Source organism: Argiope bruennichi, chromosome 1 (assembly GCF_947563725.1).
Source record: "Argiope bruennichi chromosome 1, qqArgBrue1.1, whole genome shotgun sequence".
Lineage (NCBI taxonomy): Eukaryota > Metazoa > Arthropoda > Arachnida > Araneae > Araneidae > Argiope > Argiope bruennichi.
The window spans coordinates 64,426,024-64,449,870 of NC_079151.1; the positions used below are offsets into that span (position 1 = coordinate 64,426,024).

Below are 23,847 nucleotides of genomic sequence, written 5' to 3' on the forward strand. Positions count from 1 at the left end.
AATTAAATCTAGATTTAAAAATCTTATGGCAACTAAATTATGATCATTGAAAAAATAATCTTATGGTCTTTCATTTCATCTTTACAAATAATCTTATGGTCTTTCATTTCATCTTTACAAATAATCTTTGGAGAATCATTTTTGTACAGGAATATTTTTGGAAGTTATCTCGAAAAAGACATCAAAATATAACTTAATTTTTAATTAATTAAAATTTTAAAAAAGCGTTTCGAGGTGCATATTCCTACCCTTCAAAGTATTTTGGATGAAATTAGGTAGCTCTTTGTCAAACAGCCTGGCCTGCAGAGCGCCAACACACGCATACGCACGCACGCACTCTCACACACACACACACACACATATTCGTTTTTGTTACAAGTGGAGAATATCGTTATCTTTTACAATGACACACATTGATACAGGAAGAGACGGCTTCGGCAGTTCTTGCATATAATAATACTATACAAATTATGCATTAAGTTACGGAGTTACCACCCCAATAGCTACCCACATGGGTCTTAAACAAGGGAAACACCCAACCCACCAACACACAAGTTATGCAGTAGTGAAAATGAAATGCTTTCGAATATTATCATATCTCTAAGCTATCTTGGATTTCTATTGGTTTTATAATGAAGAATTGTATAATTTCGGAACTATGGGAAATTGTATAGGTTGGAGCATCAATATCACACATGCTTTCGAGACACACTTATCCAAGGACTATTCAAGCATTTTATATAATCCTGAGACCCATTTCAATAGTAATAATGGATGAAACAGACATTTAAATGAAAATAACTTGACTCATCTATAACTTTATCATCAATTCTCCATCTTTTTATTGTTAATAGAAAATAAATTTGTTACGAGATAATAATAATAAAAACTAAAAACGTTTCATTAAAGTAGATTCAATCAATGAGAGAAATTATCTCGATGATGGTTGCAATACTTTGAACGTGACCCTCTTAACCCTATATTTTATTCTAACAGAATGCATGGGCAATTGAAACATTCATTTGAATTGCATCAGATGAATGTTTCAAATGTTTCATGCAAAAAGACTTTTCTTTTAGAATAATGTTTTTCCATTATACTTCCGAGATGTAAATGCACTTGCAAAATAACAATTGAGAAATTAGTAATTTACATGGAACAGCTTCTTCGTGATACACTTTTCAAACAAGAAACAATGCGATGTTGCCCCATACAGGGTGATAAAATGTTAATGGAAAAAAAAAAAAAAAAAAAACCTTAAAAATATTCGAGGCATTATACACATGTTAGTTATCTAAATTGGTAGCTTTGCCCACCATACCTATTTATGAAATAAATGAAATATTTAGCTACTTGCTATCAATCAGCAGCAATAAATGCATTGAAAGGACTAACAACTTTGTAAAATACACTACAAGAATTTAGTGTAATTATGACAACACTCGCCTTTTATTAATATGCAAGATCTGTTTTCACTGGTATCTGATTTGGTTTCCTAAAATAATAAGATTCATTGATTTGTCAGCTGCTACTAAATCGCATCTGCAGAAATCTGCAAAGAATCATAACTGGTACTATAGCTTTTGAATATCGGAAATTTAAAAGATGGCATGGCTGAGACAACGTATTCTTCAATCAATATTGTAATATTCGGAAAAGACTTATTGAAGTTGATACAATGCAGCTTTTTCAGAGACTAATATGCATTCTATATTCATCCGACATTTGCATTTGAGTTTGTAATAATATCCACAACTTTATTTAATAGTACAGGTGTTTTGAGAAAAATTGAGAAAGCAGCGTTTTATAATATTTTCGATACAGATACAGAGCTATCAGTTGGTAACACTAGCAATAGTTTTTAGTTGTTGATAGAAGCATTTTCACTCATCCTGTAATATAATCAAAGCAGGGAATCGCCGATCAAAAGTATATCTGCATAAAATGATGAACAGGGCAATAAAAAAAAAATACCTCGTTTTTAAATTGCAATCCGCGTATTCCCTTTGCCTATCCTGAAAAACTTTATGCCATGAGGTTATTGACTGAAATATCAATTAAAGCTAAATAAAAATTTGTAAAATATTTTTCATCTGATATGAATTTGTCACTGTCTACGCAAGGCTAGTTCACTGATAAAATTAATTGTATTAATTTGGTCTTTTGGTCTTTATATTCCTTTAAGATAAAGGCTATTAGTTATCTTGTTAAATTTAGCTAGAATTAGCTCCCATGATGTAAAATAGACTGTGCATTCTCCTACAGTTGATTAGAAGCATTTTAATTCTGTTATGAAGAATCTGCGAAATAATTGTAATAAAATATATTGTTACGAATCTGTGATGCGGCTTCCCAGCATAGTTGGTTCCATAGGAGGTCCCAGAGCTTGGCGACAAACTTGGCGATCATTTGGCGACTTGGCGACGAATTTGGTGCCAAAATAGATTATACCCGAAACATTGAGAATTTTCCCGATCCGTCCAGTAGGAACCGAGTTACGCCTCGAACGTTCCTGATTGGTTGAGAGGTTTCTAGCCCCGCCTCCTGAGACCTATAAAAAGAGCTGCAGCGGCAGGAGTAGTCGTGAATTGAGTAGTCGGGTGGTCATCGGAAGCGACAGAGAAGAGTAGTCGGAATCGACGGTGAAGAACTGGTCTTCCAGGGATAAGCGGAGCAGCGACGGAGTCAAGCTAGTGCTGAACTAAGCTGTGCGCTACTGTCTGCAGTAGAGTCTTGTTGTTTGCTGCATGTCTCGGCTGAAGATAATCGTCTGTGCTGTATATAGTCGTCGTCTTTGTGCTGTCCTGTGTGTCTTCGTGTAAATAAACGTCGTTGTTTCATTTTCTACTGCCGCCTGCTGATTGAGTATTTTCCACACCATATAACTCCCACTATCCAAACGAACCCCGGGAAATTTCGTAACAATATATTGAAATGTATAAAAGTTTTTTCGACACTATCGATATTAATAAATTCTTAGTTATAATAATAACCATTGTATTAATAATAATAACCATTTTCCAAATGTTATGTTTACAGAAAGTTGTGTGTTACTTAGTGTTAAAAAGATTCGATTTCAAACTCGGCTGCATATTTTCTCTTCTAAAATGAAATGCACAGAAATTTAAAAAGAAGGGTGAGTTGCATAGGCTTTTAGAAGCAACAATGGTAAAACAAATTGTAAAATAGTACGGTATTTCGAATATTTAACTATATAAGATTTATTTTCTTACATTTCAAGTTTGACAGCTTAATAAAACCTTCATTTGGCTCACTTTAATAAAAAAAAAAATTCGTCAAAGGAAAACAAAAATATATTTTATAGGCATTTTTTATACAAAATATATTATTACAATTATATTATGCCGTATATAAATAATCTTGTATAATAACATATAGAAAATTAATTATCTATATTTTCAACTATTCATTTCACTTCAACAATTCATTAGTATCTTAGAAGCAAGATACAACCGTTTTACAGTTTGATTTTTTTTTTTTTTTTTTTTTTTTTTTTTTTTTTGAAATTTTAGAGGGAGGAGACGGATTTTCTCCCTCAAATTTGGGCATTTTTCAGTTGTCAGTTCTTTCATGTCAAAGAAATATCTTACTAAACTTTAAAACTTCATAAATTTTATCCCCTAATTGCCATTTTTCATCTCAAACCATTTTTCAATGCCATTGCAATCTAATTGCATTAGACTATTAACGCAGTTTTTGACTTTTCAACTGTAAAGTGAATTTTTTCTTATTCCAGGTTGATATTGATTTTAATTCAGGGATATTCATAACTATGAACCCAGCTGGGAAGAAATATGGAGGAAGACAGAAGCTTCCAGATAATTTAAAACAACTTTTTCGTCCAGTTGCAATGACCACTCCTGATAATGATTTGATTGCTGAGGTGCTGCTTTTTTCAGAAGGTTACAAACACTCTAAAGAACTAGGCCGTAAAGTGGTGGCTGTGTTTTCTTTAGCCAAGTAAAAAACTAATAAACATAATTTGTTTATGCTTAAAAATTTTGGATTGGACAAATATTTAACCTTTCTCTCTCGAAAAAGAATTACTAACACTCGGAATTATAGGCATAATTATTTACTTGAAAATAAGGCCTTATTCGTGACTGTAAAATAAAATAATATAATTTCATTTCCCCCCCCCCAAAAAAAATAAGAAGAAATTTCTTAATAACTAGCGAAATTAAGCAATGTCAAAACGTTGCAGCCTCTACAATGGCGGACTGAGAGGTGCCTTAATAGGCACGTAACGGAGGTAAGAGGTCCATGGTGTAATATGAATCTTTCGTCGTCAGCTGGTATCAGTAATATACTGAAGGACAATTGTGCTTGGGATATGATGTTATTTTTTTGCCCCATTGTCGTATTTTATTCAAAATATGTAATGGATACACTAACGTTTTGTCCTCCTCAGCGTCCTCCAAAGTTGGTACTCTGAGCATTAATATCGCTCCCCCCCCCCCGATCTCGCCCGCCTAGTTGTAATGCCATTGCTACATACGAGTACAAAGGGTTCAGTCATTCAGATTCATGTAAAAATTAACGTAAAAAAAATTTGCTATTGATTGGGCAAAACATTTAACTTTTTCTTTTTTTATATTTTAAGCACCAATGTAATTGTTAAAAATTATATCAATACTATATCAGAATATTCAGAAAAAAAGTAAGAACTAAAGCTTGTGCTTAAAAAATAATGCCTCTTTTATTTATTTATTTTTCTATCTGTGGAGCCAAATATAGAACATTGCATTGTAAAATATTGTATTAGTACATACAAAGCTAAGCAACAAAGAAGATATAAAATATGGAAAATATTTGGACCATTTATTTATGAGTTATGATTTATATGCCCAAGACCAGACATAATAACAAGACTACATGCAAAGAAGAAATGCTGTATGTAAGCATTTCTTCTGCATAAAAGAGAGCATCCACTATTGGATATGTAGCTTTTTGTTTTATTTATTTTATTAATCTCAGAAGTCTAATTTTCTTTAATATAGTATACTATTTGAAAATATTGTTTTTATGTATTTGTAATTAACAAAAAAAATTAATAACATTTCCTACTTTTTCCCTTTGCTTGCCCACCTTAAATTAAATTTTTTCAAGTCTACCTTCAGCAAAAGATAATTTTACTATATTTTTATCTTCTTCAGAATCATTGATTGTCTATTACAATCTTTTAAGTAAGTATGAGAATATATACAGAGAATGTAGTTCAGTTTTGATTGATAAATGTTCAGTACATTGTTCAAACCAAATATGTCTATAAGTAAGTCAAACTTTCCAGATTAATGACAATTTCTGCCATTGCTTGCTGTTACTCTAAACATTTTAAGTTGAAAAAGTCTATAATTTAAAAAAAAAAAAAAAAAAGCTTGATGTGAAGAATTCTAATCTTTTAAAGAAACAAACTATAATAAAATATTATCAAAAACGTGGAATCAAAAGTTTCTTGAAGTAATTATTTTTTGTTATTAATTTCATTAAAGATGACAGCATGGCACTTTATATAAACTTAGCATATGTATTGCTTTTATATATTGATATATACAATCTTTAATTCATTTTAAGGGAATTATTGTCTCAGCAACAACACTATGATTGGGGATTACGAGCTTTAAAAACCGTTCTTAAAAGCTGCGGGGAGCAACTCCATATTGCAAAGCACAGTACATCAGAAAAAGAACCAAGTAATTGATTTCTATTTAATACATTTTGTTTGCTTTATAAGTCATAAATTTTGCTTAATTGCATTGTTTTCAAAATTCTATAAAATTAACTTTTTTTGTCCCATCTCTGTTTATTTATTTTTTATTGTTATTTTGAATTTATTCAAAAATAGCAGAAGAAACAAAAATACGATAGTCTTTTTATTTGTAAGATCCGATGTACCATAAAAAAAAAGGTAACAATAGAGGACAAAATGAACTTGTTACTAAAAGTTCTGTATAATCATGATTACTTTTTGATATAACTCCCAAGAAGATTCTGACATTTATCTCATCGGTGGATTGGATTTTCTATTCCTTCTTCAGAAAACATTGTTACCAATGATGTAAGATATGTCTGAACATTATTTTGAAGCTCATCATTAATCTGAAACTCTTATTTGCGTATTCTAGCCAATTTTTCAATTCGAGAAAGAGATGAAAAGCGCTTTGCTTTAAATCGTGTTCTCTTCCATGGGCGACAAGGATGCAGGACTATTGCAACAAAAGATCTTGTTCAACGAGTTTGCTTGAAAGTAAAGGTGGATGCCAGAGTCACATACAAATTGGCTGACCAGCTTCCAAAACTGCAATTTTGGGGAGTGAATGTGCAATCATTCTTCCTTAAAAGAAATTTCGAAGAACTTCGAAACAGCTCAGGCGATTCAAAGTAATATTAAAGCCTATATCACATCATTGGCGGCAACATTCTTCGAAAATAAGTTTGGAAACCTGGTTCACTGATATGATAGTAATTAAATCTTCATGATCATTATATTGGGTAAAAAAACCATGCTTGTACATGCTTTTCATTTTATATTTTTTAATGACCCATTTTGTATTTTTAATGAGCTTTAAAAAATGGTATCTCGTATTTTATTTTCTTACTTTTTGACTTCATCTTTCGTAATTTTTCTTTCATGAGGATTTATATAAATTTATTTTGTTTCTTCTATATGTATCTGCATTTTAAGCATTGTAATCATTTTGAATGAATTGTTTTTCTTTAGTGGAGCTAGACATAAATGCAGAAAATGAACTAGTTGTACACAGCCTACGTACGAACACTTTATCAAAATTGACTTACATAGACAGTAGCCGATTTGATGCTCTTATTCGTGACCTTTTTCCTGGGGTTCAGTTTAGAAACATTGATTATGAACAACTGGCTGAAGCAGTTAAAAATAGTATGGCACTGATGAAGCTTGTATATTCTGAAAATCAAGTAAATGATATTGAATATAAGTTTCATAAATTGTTATAATTGTTAAATTCTGTTTGTCTGATAATTGTTTCCATTGTTTTAGGTTAAAAAAGTGCTTGAATTACATGAACAACTTCAACAAAGAATGGGAGTAGTTGTTGTCGGCCCCAGCGGATCTGGAAAATCTACCTTATGGAAGTTGCTAATGAAATCTTTGATTCTTCTTGGACAGCAAGTGAAATGTTACATTGTGAATCCCAAATCCATTCCAAAGCCACAGGTGGGATTTTCATATTTTCCGAAATGTTTAAAATCTGCTAAACACTCTACTAAATTTTAAAACTAATCTGCAACAAAACTTTTAAATAAATTTTTTATTTGCATAAAAGTGTGAGAAAACGAAATTCTTTAAATAATTTTTTGCGATATACGATATATTTTTAGTACGATATACTTTGTCGTTCAAAGTATATCGTACTGGAGTTTCTGCCACACAAGAAGACACGTCCATTGAATTTAGATAAATTTTTAATAATAAAATATACAGGACAGGGATTTAGAACAAATTTTATTCATGTAGCTATTCAAATTTTATAGTTATTGCTTTTACTTGTACTCGGACAGACAGCAGACATTTCATGTCAATAGATTTCGTTCAAAATTTGATAGAAATCTACATATTTGGTGTAAAGACCACACACTAAATTTCCTCTGGCAAAGCTCAAGACTTTTTTGAATCATTAATTCTCAAACTGCTTTACGGACGCATGGAAATCTGAAATGTTAAGATTTATCTCGAGTTCGAATTTTTCGATGATGACAGTATTCTCTCTTTGTATATTTCGTAAAAGGAGTAAGTGAAAATGCACTTGAGTTCATAAATTACTGAATTTTTAATTAATTATAATAAATTTTATTATAAACAGAGAACTATTAAGAGAAAATATTATATTTTTTCTAAACTCGGAGCTGAAATAAACATAGTCAGCTATCTATATCCAAAGATTAAATGGCATATTCTATATTCTAGGATATTTTCGTATAAAGGAACTAAAACTAAATAAATATTTTTGAAAGAAAATAATATAAATATTAAAGCCAAGTAATAAATCAAATAAAGTAAAATTTAGAAAGTGATACAAACGTACATATTTTTTCATTGCTATTTATATTTGTGGATTCTTTTTTTCAATTAATTAAGAGGTTTTGATACATTTTTTTTTCAAATAAAAAGCTGATAGAAAGCATATTGTTTTCATACTTTTCTAATCAGTCAAGTTTTTATTCAATTTTCATGAATTTCATATTTTAGTTTTTTTTAAAATGGTTAAAATAATAATGTATCAGATTTTCTGATGAATATTAGAATATATTCTTAAAGACTTTCGAAACAATAACAACAGCATTTTTTTTTTTTTTTAATTTTGTAAGTATATTCTTATGATGTTTTTTGGATGAAAGAGTCGTCTTATATAATGCCGATTGTGCAATAATCGTTATTAATATTAAATGCAAACATGTGTTTTATTGGCGCTTTACAATGCGAATTTGGCCCAAATATACTTTGGCCGATGGAAAGGTGCATCTTCGTGTATTAGAAAGTCCAACTAAAATTTCAATTAATTAAAAAAAGTATTTAATAAATAATTCAATTAATTAAAATTTCAATAATTAAAATAATAAAAAATTCAATGATTAATTATAAATATTTAATTAATTATAATTCAATAAATTAAAAATAAGATTTTATACAATTTTAACATAATTTTAAATATGATTTGCAGTAGTAGTTTTCATAGTGAAATTTGTTAAACTTATTTCATCTAATTTTTAAGGCGTTCTTTTTTCTTCTATTGAAAAAGATCATTACATTTAAAACGTTTTTTTTTTAGCTAAGAATTTTACTTTATTTTTAAGCTATAGAAATATTGTAAGTGATTTTATAGCTTATGAATATTAGATTGCATGATTTTGAACATAAAATAATTTCATTATGAATTAAATTGTCCAAGTAATAGTTCTTAAATTTACTTTCATTATTTAAGAGTTTTCGGTACTTTTAAAACTATAAATATTTTTAACATTGCATTTCATAAGCGAATGGCAGTTCTCCTTATTTTATAGCTATTAATATATGTCATTCATCTATATAATATAATTAAGTTAAATATGAAATTTCTAATTGCTAATAAATAGGATTATTATAATAATCATGTTATTTTAATGGATAGAAAATTTTGATTTATTTATCACATATATATTTTTTCTAGATATTTTTCATGTTAGGGGTGTTTTGGGGAGTGGATTTAAAACTAGATCCATGCCAAGGATCCCAAATTAATAATCTCATTTTATTATTATTATATGAAATATTACTTTGAAACTTTTCCATTTTTTTTACTTCCATATGCGAACTGCGTCACTGACATTTGATATAAATATCTATTTGTGTCGTGAATTTTAGATAGTATTCTTATTTATTAATGAGCAAAGACAAAGACATGGTCGTAATATAAATCAATCATATAAAGAATATTTGATAAAAATATATCGTCTAGCCTCTTTATTTAGCTTGTCAAGGGGAGACATCTCAAAGTGACACCGAATTTGATATATCATTCATTATGTAATATTTTTAGTCACTGGAAAATTTGCGAAAAAGCAATTAGCATTTTAATAGAGTTATTTTGAGAAGATATTTGATATTGCTATAAGATAAACCGAATAAAAAGAACCAGTTATAAATTTCTTGAATAATTTTTTTTTATCTTACATTAAAATAATAATGGCACAGAAAGCAAATACAAGCAACAAAAATAGTGATATGATGAAAGATGATATGATCATAATAACTAACAATTATTTCGATATTTTTACTTTCGCCTATAAAAGATTCTTTGCTGAAAGTATTGAAAATATTAATCCTAAGCTCTACTTTAGGATATGATATAATTTGAGAATAATTAATAATAAAAAAGTAAAATTTTGATTTATCCCTGAATTATTAAGACTATTTGACAATGAATAATTATTAATAAGTTTACTGAGTTCATGAAAAGGAATAAAAGCTTATAAATTTTATATGCTGAAGTTAAATCTAGTGCTTTAGATTTCTTTTTTAAAAATTAAACTTGATATTTCCTTCTAATATAATATTAAAATGTTATTTTTGAGTTTTTAGGGAATAATTTAAATTTTGTTTATTTATTATTAAACATAAAGTGTTTCAGTAATGTTCTATTCTCATTTTTTAAAATTGTTATTGTGATTGCGTTATCAATTACTGAATCAGTTTCGTAGATTTAATTTAATGAAAATAAAAGGTACGAATTATTTAAATATATTTTCTTTACTAAAACAGCTTTTCATTTGGAAATTATTTCAGTTTAATGCAGTTTCAGTTACAGTTTTTTACTTTAGTACAGTTTTTAAAGTTAAAAGAATTCAATCAAAAATCAGTTTAAATTTTATGTTATTAACCGCTTACACTATACAAGCAATACATTATAATATAATAACAAAACTCGCTTTTTTTATTTTTTTTTAATATCTTAAAACAGCCTTTCCCATTCTTTAATTTCGTATATTTCCATTTTTTAAAATTAAAATCAAAGGTTTATCTTTTTTTGTTTTTTTTGTTTTACAGAAAATATTTTCTGAAATTTGATTTATAAGAATTTTTTTTGTTAGAGTTTAATTTCTGGCACAATTCTTTATATAAAATACCTAAAATGTTTAAAATATGAACTTTGGATATTTACTTTGGATACTTACTTTTGGATATTTAAACGACGTGTTGTACTTACAATATATATATATATATATATATATATATATATATATATATATATATATATATATATATATATATATATATATATATATATATATATATATATATATATATATATATATATATATATATACTAGCCGCCTTTGGCGACCAGCCGGTTCGCCAATCTTAATGTTCGTTTAAATTTTAATAATTAAATAGGTTTAACCGGAGTTTAACCCCCTTCTTCGCCAAGTTGCGATAACGCACCAAAGCTGGCAATCTTTATTATGCACTATAATTGAACATCTGCTTCTTTGCTTTTGAACATTTCGCAAGGCCGTTGTTTGCGATTTTTAAAAATTTCGCCAAGCAGGGGATAAAACTTCGGTCGTACCATTAAACATTTTACGCAATTCCAACTTTAATAGATTCTTCAGCAAAATATTTTAAAACTTCAAATTTTGATAGTCATATAATTCACTCATAATATTATAAAGGCCTTCAGTTATTGCGTGATATATATCTCTCTAATTTTCTGTTACCCCTCGTAGAAATTATGCTTTAAATTACAGTGTAAATGATTAATCTGCAATTAATATAATATTTTTTACTGAAACAAAGCATTTTTTTTAATAATATGATTACTGATAATAGAGTCACTGCGCGTTTAAACTTTATGGTCACTAAAGAATATCTTTCTTAATTTATGTAATATCTCAAGAATTTGTCAACAAAAATTTCTCAGATTCATCATGAACAGATCGATTCATTAACAATGTTTAATTTTAAATGCATCAAACACTAAGAAAATAAAATGAATCGTTTAAAATAATCGGTCGAAAACAGGTTTAAAAAAATCTACTTAAAAAACGATGTACTTAAAACTATAAGCATATACAAAAAATATATAACTAACATAAATACATTTTACTTACAAAAGCATGCAACTAACCTAAAAATAATTTAAATCGTCCGTTGGTTGTCATGCCAACAATCAGAACAATGCGCATGCGTGGATTTTCTTCGCCAGTTACGTCAACGCAAATGCGTAAATTTTTCTACGCCAGTTGGGGTAACGCTATGCAGATTAGACATTTTTAATTTCCTTTATTCTGTGTTATTTTAATTCAAAAGTACTTCAGAATGAATGTGAAACATGGATTAATTAACAATGTTTAATTTTAAATGCATAAAACATTAAGAAAATAAACAGAATCGTTTGAAATAATCCGTCGAAAAATGTTAACCCTAGCCTAATTACTGTTGGGAGAAAAAAACAACTGATGCCTTACTTATTTGGCGATGGGGAAAATGGAAGATTTTTTTGGCGGAAAAGTTGGCGTTGGGAAAAATGAAAGATTTTTTTGGCGGGAAAGTTAGTTTTTAATTAATAATGGACTACCCCTAACATTTAGGGGGATGAAAAATAGATGTTGGCCGATTCTCATAGATACCGGATAAGCACAAAAAATTTCATCAAAATCGGTCAAGCCGTTACGGAGGAGTATGGCAACGAAAACTGTGACACGAGAATTTTATATATTAGATATATTGCTATTCGGTTTCGCTATATATTGCTATTCTTATAAATTCTTTTTTTTTTTTTTTCTTCCTTGCTTAACTGCTCAATAAAATCTGATACTTTTTACGAGATCTTGCTTTTTTTTCTTTTCTCTCATTTAAATACTGTCCTGCTTTAGATTTTCAGAAATCGATTCATTAATTTACTATATACTTCACTTTCCAACCTTGTTCCTGCTCCCAACCTGCTAGTCCTGTTTACTTTTTTTGTCTTGGCGCTTCTTGTAAGCAGCTGCTGGTTGAACGGGACTTTCTGCACCCGACGCGGCCTCCTGGACCTGGTCTAGGCTTTTCTTCTCCAGGGGGATGTGTAACAACAACTATATACTTTTATTATATTGGCGGTATTATATTGAAGTTAACGATAAAAGAATTAGTGGGAAATGTGTTGTAGTATTCAGATTAATTTGTGATATTTCAGCAATTCTTTTATCGTTAAATTCAGTATAATACCGTCAATAAAATAGAAGCTTGTATGTTTTGTATAGTATTCAGACTAATTTCTGATATTAGTTATTTACTGATGGCCTTTTTAAAATAAATATATTTTCCAGCTTTTAGGGTACATTGATCTGGATACTCGTGAGTGGCATGATGGTGTTTTAACATTAAGTTCCCGACAAGTGATAAAGGAGCAAGATGGTAAAGAATTTTTTTATTATTATTATATTCTGTTCTTGTTGATAATCTTAATCTCAGACTATTATTTTAAATTTATTTACACAAAAAATGAGTTCAAAAAATTTCAGTTGATAATTTATATGCATGTTTTTTTCCTTGTATAATATATTTTATTAAACACGTTTGTGAGTTGTTAACTTTTTATACCTGAGTGCGTTAAAATTCAAATACAAGAAATCGCCTTTTATAGTATGTCTAACAAGCGACTAACACAAAATGTTGCATAAACGAAAAAAAATGTATATTCGAAATTTCGATAAACAACTTTGATTGTTAAAATTTCAATACTACTAATACAAATTCATTTAAAAATAGAAACGTTTAAACTTTTCAGATATCACTAGTATATTATTACGTAATTTAAAAATATTAAGTAAATTTTTAAATGAAATGTCTGCCGTAAAAATCAGACATTATAGCTTTTTTGTATATCTTGAGTACTAAACGTGTATTTCTAATTTTTTACAATTTATGTGCGTTCACGTAAAACGTTTTTTTTTAAATATTTAATAATCGCCTGGTATGTTAATTGCATGTGAATATTAAGAATAATATTAGGAATCAAATTAAATTCATTAGCTACTTTTCACCAGTATTTCGTCAAACGAAATAACAAGCTAGAAGTTCTTCAGTGGAGTCGATTACATCCTAAAGGAAGTTGAAATAATTTCTTCATATTCTTCTTCAACGATGCTTAAATCAATTATTTGGCTCCAAGGTCAGCTTTTAACTTCCTTTCATCCAATACATTCTGTTTAGATTAGATATACCGTAAAATATTAAACGAATTACCGTTTTCAAAATAAAGTCGACCATTAACTAAGAGTCAGCCAAATCGACCGATTATTTCCAATTGAACCTCACGTCAAAGTGCAGCCTGTTCTTGGTTCAGTACTGTGGCGTAGATAATGTGGGGCAGGGAGGCATGTTAATTAATGTTAAACTTAAAAGTGTTAAGAATTTGAATAAACTATATTTTGTTTTCTTATCTCAAAATATCCTCTTAATCCTTTTGAAAAAAAAAAAAAAAGCAAATTAAAAATCTCAAGATTTTTTTTTATATATATATATTTACCATTTGATTTTAGATCTTATGAGGTTAATTTTCTATAACTTTTATCTTTTAAGATTCAAACTTATTTTCGTGCCATTAATAATAAAAGTGAAAATTCTGCGTGGATAGATTAGACTAAAAATAAAAAAATAAAAAAAGTCTTGCCTCATTTTTAAAAATTATAAAAATAAATATGATTAAGAAATTTTCAGTCAGTATTATCTTTCTTCTTCACATCTGTTGATTTTTTTAGTTAACTCCAAATGAGTGAAAGTGTAAAGAAAAGAGAAATAAACAGCCTTGCCTTGTAAATTTTTTGGAAATCATGATGACTAACTACTTCCAATTTTGCCTTGTACCCTAAATCGCATGAAGGAGAAAAACGCTACCCCTCTTTTCTCTCTAGAAGCTTCCCTATCTGTAGCAATGGAAAAATAAGGCAGAAAATGTAAAAATTTTAAAAAGGGGGGGAGGCGACACTTTGCAGTGCACTTGTTATGAATGAATCAGGATAGTGATGAAGCCATCGTTCAATGAGAAGCATACAATCGATACTTTATTGTATATACAACAGAAAAGAAAATATTTGATAGATAGACATATTTCATTATTTGTTAGAAAATTTACTGCTGGAAAGTGAACGAATAATGGAAAGTATCTTTAGAACTTGATGAAAGCAAATTAATTTTGCTCTTAAAAAATGTATGTGCAGTTTTTTTTATATTTATTAATGAGAAAATTTAAACTTGTTTACCAACGAAGGATATTTATAATTATTTGTCTTTTGTGTCTACAGATGTTCTTTCATGGATCATCTGTGATGGCGATATTGACCCAGAATGGATCGAATCGCTGAATTCAGTTTTAGACGATAATCGATTGCTGACCATGCCATCAGGCGAAAGAATTCAGTTTGGTTCAAATGTTAACTTTTTATTTGAAACTCATGATCTCAGCTGTGCTTCTCCAGCGACTATTTCAAGAATGGGCATTATATTCTTGAGGTATTTGTGGAAATTAATATTTATTTTTTTAAAAAACTTTTTTTTAAAAATCTTTAATTGTTTTGAAGGGGATTTTTTTTTTTTTTTGAAATCTTTAAATTTTTTTTTGAAAAAATCTTTTTTTATTTTTTTAATATTTGTATTTTTTAAATTTATCTATTCACAGCAACGAGGACGTCAATGTAAAATCTTTAGTGACTGCCTGGTTACTCCAACAAGATGAAAATAATCGACTTACTATTCAAACTTTTATAGATGATTACTTTTTTAAAGCTTTAGACTGGGTATTGAAACAGGTGAGTATTCTAAATTTTCGTCTCTTCCTTTTTCCTCAGAAAATTTTATTATACTACATACAATTTTCTTTCTTTTTTTCTCTTTTAACGGAAATTAAATAGAAATTCTGCTTCTTATACTTTCTTTTTCTTCTACTCAGTAAATCTTTCTTACGAGCCATTCTGCTTTCTTTTTAAAATAAATTTCTATACCTTTTAACTCTTGTAATGTAGATATTTTTTATGTACTATTAAGCACTATTATATCCTTCTTTTTAAATAGAAATCCTATGTCTTTTAATCCTTCTTATTGCTCACTAAATCTTTTTAATGTACTATTAAGTATTCTTCTTTCTTTATTTCTTTTTTTTTCCGAATTAAATAAAAATTCTGTCTTGTACCTGTTCTTCCAAATCAGTAAATCTTTCTTATGTACCATTAATTTTTGTTACTTTGTTTTTCGTTAATGAAGCTCTTTTTATTTTTCAGAATGATTTTGTCTTGGAGACCTCTATAACGGGTACTATTTTAAATGGACTTTCACATCTGAAAAATTCAAAAAATATTTCCCAATTTGCTGTTAATCTGAGCAGAGGTTTAGGAAGCAATTTAAGAAAATCTTCTCGAGATGCTTTGATTCGAGAGGTAATGACACAGCAAATGTCATTTTAAAGATCTCGAAAAACAATTATTTAAAAATTTTGTAATTAATTTTTTTTTTTTAACTTAAGTAATCTTCAAAATATGTTTTTCTGAAAAATTGTATGATTTTCTTTTCTATTTGCAGATATTTTCATGGGCAAATCTAATTATACCAGACCCAAATTCTCCATCTAATACCTATTACAATGATACATATCACAGATTAGACACCTATCATATGCAGGTTATTAAAATGTGATTTTTTTTCTTAAATTGCCCTGTTATTCTATATTGCTACTGAATAAATATATGTTTTTTTGCATTTCAGGATGAAGAGAGCACATTGTCAGATTATGAAACTAATCAGTTTTCTATAATTCAAACTGAAGATTGCCTTAGAACGACAGATTACCTTTTTCCATGGCTTTTAAATGAGAAAATGCCTCCTTTCCTTTTAGTTGGACCCGATGGGTGTGGCAAAAGGTATATTTTATACCAATGTTCAATAAATTTATATGACTGTTCAATTTTTTTTCCTTGTTATAATTTAATATATAAACAATTGATAAAAGTGAAACAATATGATGGTTTTTCTCACAAATATTACATGCATTTTTTGAAAATCATCTTTGAATCTGTTTTCAAAATTCATGTGTTTCAAAATAATTCTTGATTACAAAGATAAAAATTTTGTATGACATTAACGAAGTATAATTTGAAAATTAATTTGAATTCTGTTATGAAGTAGTTTCACTTACAAAAGCTCAAGTAGAATTCATTCTATATTATGATTTTTAAAAAAATATATGATCTGACATGTTTGACTTTTTTAAAGATTATTTACAAACTAATAAGAAAATTTATTACTTCATATGTTATCATTTTTTAAATAAATAATATTTTAATTTAAAAAATATTAATTTTAGTCTGTTTTTGTATTTTTTAATTGTTTAATTTATTTATGAATTTTTTTAACTTTTATAAGATATTCACAATAATTTTTCCCATTTTCTTCTATCAGTACCCTTCTTCGAAACTGCCTTCAACAAGAGCAGACCATTACATCTGCTATGGTGCACTGCAATGCTCAAACTAAACCTCATCACGTGTTACAAAAGTTGATGTCTGTTTGTACAATCATAGGTGCGCAAAATGGCCGTGTATTGCGCCCAAAAGAAAGTGAACATTTGGTCCTATATCTCAGAGACCTTAGCTTGCCGAAACCAGATAAATGGGGAACTTCACAATTACTTGCTTGGCTGCAGCAGGTAAAAATTTCCCCTTTTTTTGTATTTTGTTTATTTATTTATTGTTATTTTTTTATTACATTAGTCAGCATTTTACTTTTTAATTATGCTTTCTTCATTATTGTTGTTTTATGACGCTAGGATGAACGAACAGACATTCAGAGTTTTAATGATTGAACATTAGGCAATTATTTTATTAAGAAAACTAATATTGAATATGCAAGTTGGAACAAATATTTTTAAATTAAAAATTTAATTCAATTTGCAGGCTTGAATAATACTTAATATATCTTATTTTTTTACAATATGGGCCGCGGTGGTCTGGTGGTAAGGCCTCGGCTTCGGAACCGGTTTCAGGTTTGAGACCCGATTCCACCAAAGAACCGTCGTGTAAGCGGGTCTGGTGCACGTTAAACCGTCCTGCTCAAACGTCCTCCCTCTGGAGTGTGTGGTGTGGAGAGAGGGATACCAGCTCAAGGTATCGTCCTCTTCATCTGACCGAGGTTCGAAATTATGAGGTTCGTCCCAAAATAGCCCTAGTGTTGCTTTAAAACGGGATGTTAATATAACTAAACTAAACTAAACTTGTTTACAATATGCATCCTTTCAAATATACAAAATCTTTAATAAGACTCTAGACATAATTTATAACTACTTGCAATGGTTTTTCTTTGAAGCATTAAGCATTACTTTTGCATAATTTTAAATATGATTATTTAGTACCACTTTCAACCGAGTGTTTCAAAAACTGAAAAGCTATTTTTGTGGAGATTACAAGTAATAAATTGTTCTGAATGTCTTGGAGTATTATTCTATTTATTCATTGGCTCAAATTTAGCAATTAATATGCTTGAAATTTATATCTTTATAGAATTTAGTTTTGTTTATAATGCTCTAATCAAACAATTCCTTGGGTTAAATTTTAAAAGCTATACTTTATGTATATTTCTGAAAAGGCATTAGTTTTTCACGGTTATCTGAACCGAGTAATCTAGTTTCATTTTTCTTTTGGTGATAATCTAAGAAAATTTCAGAATTATCCGAATTTGCATTCAATTTTCGGTTTACTTTAAGTACTTTATGGGTTACTTTTTCTAAACACTCTTGAGCATAATTTCATACTCCTAAAAATTTTGAAGGATTAAAAGGGGGAGAAATAAAATGATTTATAATACTGTGGCACAATAAAAAAGTAACAAAAAAAAAAAGCAAAACACACTTCAATTGTACTGGTGCGAAGATTTAAATCTTACAGTTTTTATTACTATTACTTTATCATATTTCATTTTTAGATTTGAATTAATTATTAATTTTATCTTAATTACTTGCTGAATATAATATTTATTTATTCGATTATTATTATTTATTAACTGTATATTTCTATTTAAAAATGTCTAGTGTGTGTATTTAATAATTAATAAAAAATAATAAAATATATTTTGTATGTTTTTAAGATGGCATAATGTTTGCTCTTATTAAATAAATCTTTTTATATAAAATAAGAAATTTTGCCATTTATTCACTGTAGATTACCTCATTAGTAATGCTCATAGGATCAATTAATATTCTGAGCCCATGATCTGGGGGGAGGGGGGACATCATAAATCCAAATAATCACATTTTTTATATAATTTTAAAAGAAAAAATAAATTTATTTAGCAGCGCTCGCGGAAATCTTCTGGTGAACTTGTAATACAAATTCCAGTACTGTAAAATTTATAAAATAAGTTTATTCTGAGAGAATGTCATGCAAGACTATTTCTTGTCATGAATGAATGACAAGAAATAGTCATGCAGTCCCTGATTTTATGTATGGTCAGTCTTACTGATCCTGGTGACACGTTTCGACGATAATTGGCTACTTTATATAATATTTCCTTCATTTATCTGGGAATACCATGCTGAATAATTACCACATTTTAGGTATGTGGAAATTCTTGAGAGAGGAATAGAGAGAAAAAATGGAGGAATATCTGATCTTCCTTTGAAGCATGTAATTGACAGTTAGAAGCAACAAATTGTTAATATTTTTTTTTTAATTTTGATATTCACACCTTGAATATTGCAAAAATTATGCCCAGTCTTATAAAAGTCGCCCAACATGAAAAAACATATTTAAATGAATGCATTATATATATATATATATATATAATATTTTGTTTTAATCCTTTCATTTTTATTTTTGATCTAAAGATATTTTGCACCCGCGTCTTTTTATGGAGATAGCCACTCCTTATCATTATCTCAAGCAAAATGTCTTTTATTATATGCTACTATCGAAAGAAATTTATTTGATAGGAAAACCCTGATGCTGTAGTTTGAAAAAAAAAAATGAAAATAACCTTCTCCAGATGTCGCTCTAAGACTAAATATATAACTGATATAATAGCAGCATGTTAACCTTATTAACAAAAAATATTGTCCACGATATTACATACATCTATCTCCACTATGCTGTTCGATGTTTTGAATGTCGTACAGTATCGTAAATATTAACAAAAATGTAGAGCATTCTGTACTGTTTGGGCGTTTCCAAATGAGTTACGTTTGCTTGAAAACTAAAATCATTTTTCTTGATAAATAGAATGAAATAATCCATATGAATTGCTTTAATCTAATACACCCACCTGCATCTTAGGTACTGACATACAATGGATTTTATGATGAAAATGCAGAATGGATAAGTTTGGAAGGTATACAAATCGTGGGGTCTGTGAGCAGTGTTTCTTTAGCTGGTCGTCACTCCTTAACTACAAGATTTACTAGCAGAATGCATATTTATGCTGTGGAGTAAGTTCCTATATATTTTATTTATGTATTTTTGCTTTCTTATATATGAAATATGCAAAGAGAAAGTATTGTAATCGTCCGAAAATTCCAATTGATTGTGATTTTGACGAATCGCCACGTCTCAGATCAACTTAAATTCGAAACACACATTTTTGTAATTATGTCTATTTGTGTAAAAAATAACTCTTAAACGCTTTCGGTTAGGTGGATGAAATTTAATATATGGTCTTTAAACCAAATATGTAAATTGTGATCAAATTGTAAACGAAATCTATTCATATAATTTGGTACTCGAATTTAGCTTCTAAAATGTAGATTTTTATAAAATTTTTAATGAAATCTGTAGAAGGGTTGACCGTCTGTCAGTTTGTACTTTGTCTTGCTTGTAAACATAGTAACTTGAATGAAATTTATTATGTGATCTTATGACTATTTTGGTTTCAATTCATTGGAAAAGTAAAGACTTCCAAAATACATATTTGATTTTCTAATACTATAGATTCAGTAAAAAGTGCTGGTTTCATGCCAAATATATATTATTTCCTATTCACTAATACCATTCAAGGCATTTGTGCCCTGGCTTTATCCAAGGTCCGCAGCTTTATGCGGAAGAAGGAGTATAGTACAGTTAATAGGCAGACTTACTTGAAAAGACTTATCTCGCTGTTTTTATTAGCGACTTATTGCAAATAAAGGTGGTCTTCAAAGAACCAAATACATTAGAAAAAAATACTATGAAGAAAAAGCTTTGTGTGCGATCATAACCACATATCTAATAATGGGTATATTACAAATATATTTATTTATTTAAAGAAAACCCGTTTCCTATAGTGTATGGATTCTATCTTAAAATACGTTGAAATTGATCGTTTAAGATTTAAATTTTTATTTTTTTTATTTTTTTTGCTATTGACAAAAAAGTTTTAAAAGTATTTTATTATAAGTTACTTCCATCCTAATAAAAGAACGAAATTTTATTTTGAAAAGAAAAAAATTGTTTTGTAGATACAAATTCTGTCATGTTTTTCCATAAAATTTAAATTTACGAAATATTTATTTTTATTTAACTAGATTTTTTTTTCATCATAGCTTCACTGATATTATTGATTTTGCTCTTTGTTGTATGTTTTTCTACACACAGTTTTGAAAAAAAATCATTTATCATTTATGCGCTATATTTATTAATCATATAAATACCATTGAAAAACTAAATAATTGCTCTCATTCTGTTTTAATACACAATATAATAAAATAAAATTTTAATCCTCCTTTTAGCTATCCAACACAAGATGAACTTCGAATTATATATTCCCATATCTTATCACCAGTTATTCAAAACTCTCTCAAGGATCATGCTATATGGGGACACGCATCAAAAGTTCGACAGCTCATTGGCTCTATGGTTCAACTTTTAGAAGCAGTAAGAATCTTGACTATAATGTATAACTAAAATTATAATTAATACTGTATAGTTTGATTACTGTTAGTTATCACGAACTTTTGATATTGTTATCAGTTATTTTTGGACTTTTCATTGCAATCTTTTTTAATTATTAATTCATTATTAATTTGATTAATTGTTGGAGAAAATAAATTGTTCCAAGAGAATTTATCTTGATGATTTTTGTTAACATATCTTTTATCCGTTTATCAACCGCTTTGAATTGCCAACTTGTGTTACTTTCATATTAATAGCATTAATTTATATGTAGCAATTTTAATCTAAATTGCATTTTATTTAAAAAATGAAATCAATCAGAAATGAAATGGAAAATACTGTGCATTGAGATAAATTTCCATGCATAAACAGTTTATAAATGCACTGAATGTTTTGTATCTGATGAAATTTGTGCGTTGGGTTGTTACTTTCAGTTATTAAATAGTAGTAGCCAGAATTATTTTAATTAAATGTTAGGATAAATGAAATTTTTGATATCTAATGATTAAATTTATTTATGAATCACTTAATTTTTCTAACAATCTCTAAAAGTAAATACAGAGTAGTTACCGAATATTTAATGCCTGTGTTATTTTATATGAATTGTTTAATTTTATTAAAAATAATTTAATTGTTATTCATGATTTGAAAATGAGGGCAAGAAAATGAGACGCACTGAAAGTAATCTTTATTCTTCCTTTCCTTTGTTATTGATATATTATTTCCTTATAGTTACAACTATTTAATTCGGCTCATGAAAATTTGTATAAAATCAGAAATTATTTTCTATTTTTTTACAAAAAAATTATTAAAATTATGTTCTGCTTATTATTTTTTGGCATTAAATGGTCTCTGAATATTATGTTAATTTCAGATATTTTACTGCTCATTTCACATTTTATTAATTTTATTTTATGTGAAGTTTTTAAAATTCTGTTATATCTTACATCTTCCATGTATTACTACATTCAAAAAGTTCTGGAACTTTTTTATGAAAAACTAAATACAAATAATAATCTGCTTATTTGTTTCTTTTGAAGTAATTATGCTAAATGCAATTAGGTGTTTTGCATTATTTAAAAAGAATGTAATTGTGATTAACAAGAATCTTTTCGTCACATCTTTACTTGTCAATACACTTTTTTGGAATTTGACAATCGTTGCCTAAGGACAAATTATTCCTTCGAGGGAAATAAACTGTTTATGGAATTACCTGAATATGATGCTTTGATAATTAATTTAACACCATGAGGGACATATCTCTCAGTATCTTATCATGGTGGAGTTTCCGCGATTTGATCTTCCTTGTGAAGGGTAGTTTTGAATGCTTGTTATCACGAAGTATATGCATTCTCTGTGAGTATTTTAGCTGGTTCAAACTAGTTTTGAATATTAAGTTATTCGACATGTCACTTGCTCTGTTGGAAATCACATTATTCATCTACATTTAAAAATATTTAAAACATTCCAGAACGTTTTGAACTTAATAGTTTATTTCAGCTGAACTGTAACTACAAATTCATAGCAATTTTTAATTATACTTTCTCACTCCTAGCTTCGAGCCGAATTCACTAGTGATGTGTATGGCAACTGTCGTTTTACACCTGTTGATTTAACACGGTGGTCCTTCTCACTTTTTCGCTATGATCTTGTTCAAGAAGCATTTTCTACCCCAAGAGAAGCTGACGGTTTATTGAGACCTTGGTCGTATGAAGCCTGCCGAATTTTTCGAGACAGACTCATAAATATTACTTCAACTTTAAAGTTCAACAATATTATTTCTAGTATTTTACGGAAAGATTGGGGTATAGCTGATATTAGCTCTCTTGAAGGTGAGAAAAATAAAATTTCTTGTGTATTTCTGAAATATAATTTTAAAAAATTTGAATTGATGTGATTATTAAGATTAATATGTATTTATTTTGTTGAAAAGATGTTTATATAGTTATTGAAAATGAATATATTATTGATAACTTTTATTCAAACCAAAGGGCAAGATTACTATTACTACATATTTATCTTCTTTACTATATATTTTAATTTTAAAAAATTACATTATTAAAATTTAATTTCTGTTTTTACTAAATGCGGTTGTATTATTTTTCTTGATTCTATTATCTTTTTATTATACTTCAAGTGGAAACCGCCTTCGGCCACCACATGGAACGTTAGAATTAATCGCTGCTAAAAATTTCGATTAAATACTTTATATTACTTTGTCTTAATAGCTTCTCCTGCAAAATATTTTTAGACTTCAAGTTTTGATGCACGTACAACCCATTCTATTCATTTCGCTATAAATTTTTCAGTCTATATCTTTGTATATCCAATTATATTAAAGAAAAAAAAGCATCAGTAATTTAAAATTGCCACAATGGAGCAAATGTTCACCATTGTTTAATTCTGAACTCAATTATAAATACA

General features: G+C 28.2%; 1 protein-coding gene across 1 annotated transcript in view; it reads left to right on the top strand.

The window, feature by feature from the left end:
- LOC129985220 (cytoplasmic dynein 2 heavy chain 1-like) overlaps nt 1-23,847 on the top strand; it is a 123,500-nt gene that overhangs the window by 60,087 nt on the left and 39,566 nt on the right. Inside the window, exons 30-43 of the mRNA XM_056095199.1 lie at nt 3,758-3,981; nt 5,596-5,714; nt 6,743-6,957; nt 7,040-7,216; nt 12,847-12,934; nt 14,824-15,031; nt 15,198-15,327; nt 15,796-15,951; nt 16,094-16,192; nt 16,277-16,431; nt 16,970-17,216; nt 19,834-19,985; nt 21,261-21,405; nt 22,979-23,255. Of these exons, the coding sequence (XP_055951174.1) occupies nt 3,758-3,981; nt 5,596-5,714; nt 6,743-6,957; nt 7,040-7,216; nt 12,847-12,934; nt 14,824-15,031; nt 15,198-15,327; nt 15,796-15,951; nt 16,094-16,192; nt 16,277-16,431; nt 16,970-17,216; nt 19,834-19,985; nt 21,261-21,405; nt 22,979-23,255 (2,392 nt within the window). The remainder of the gene's footprint in view (nt 1-3,757; nt 3,982-5,595; nt 5,715-6,742; nt 6,958-7,039; nt 7,217-12,846; nt 12,935-14,823; nt 15,032-15,197; nt 15,328-15,795; nt 15,952-16,093; nt 16,193-16,276; nt 16,432-16,969; nt 17,217-19,833; nt 19,986-21,260; nt 21,406-22,978; nt 23,256-23,847) is intronic.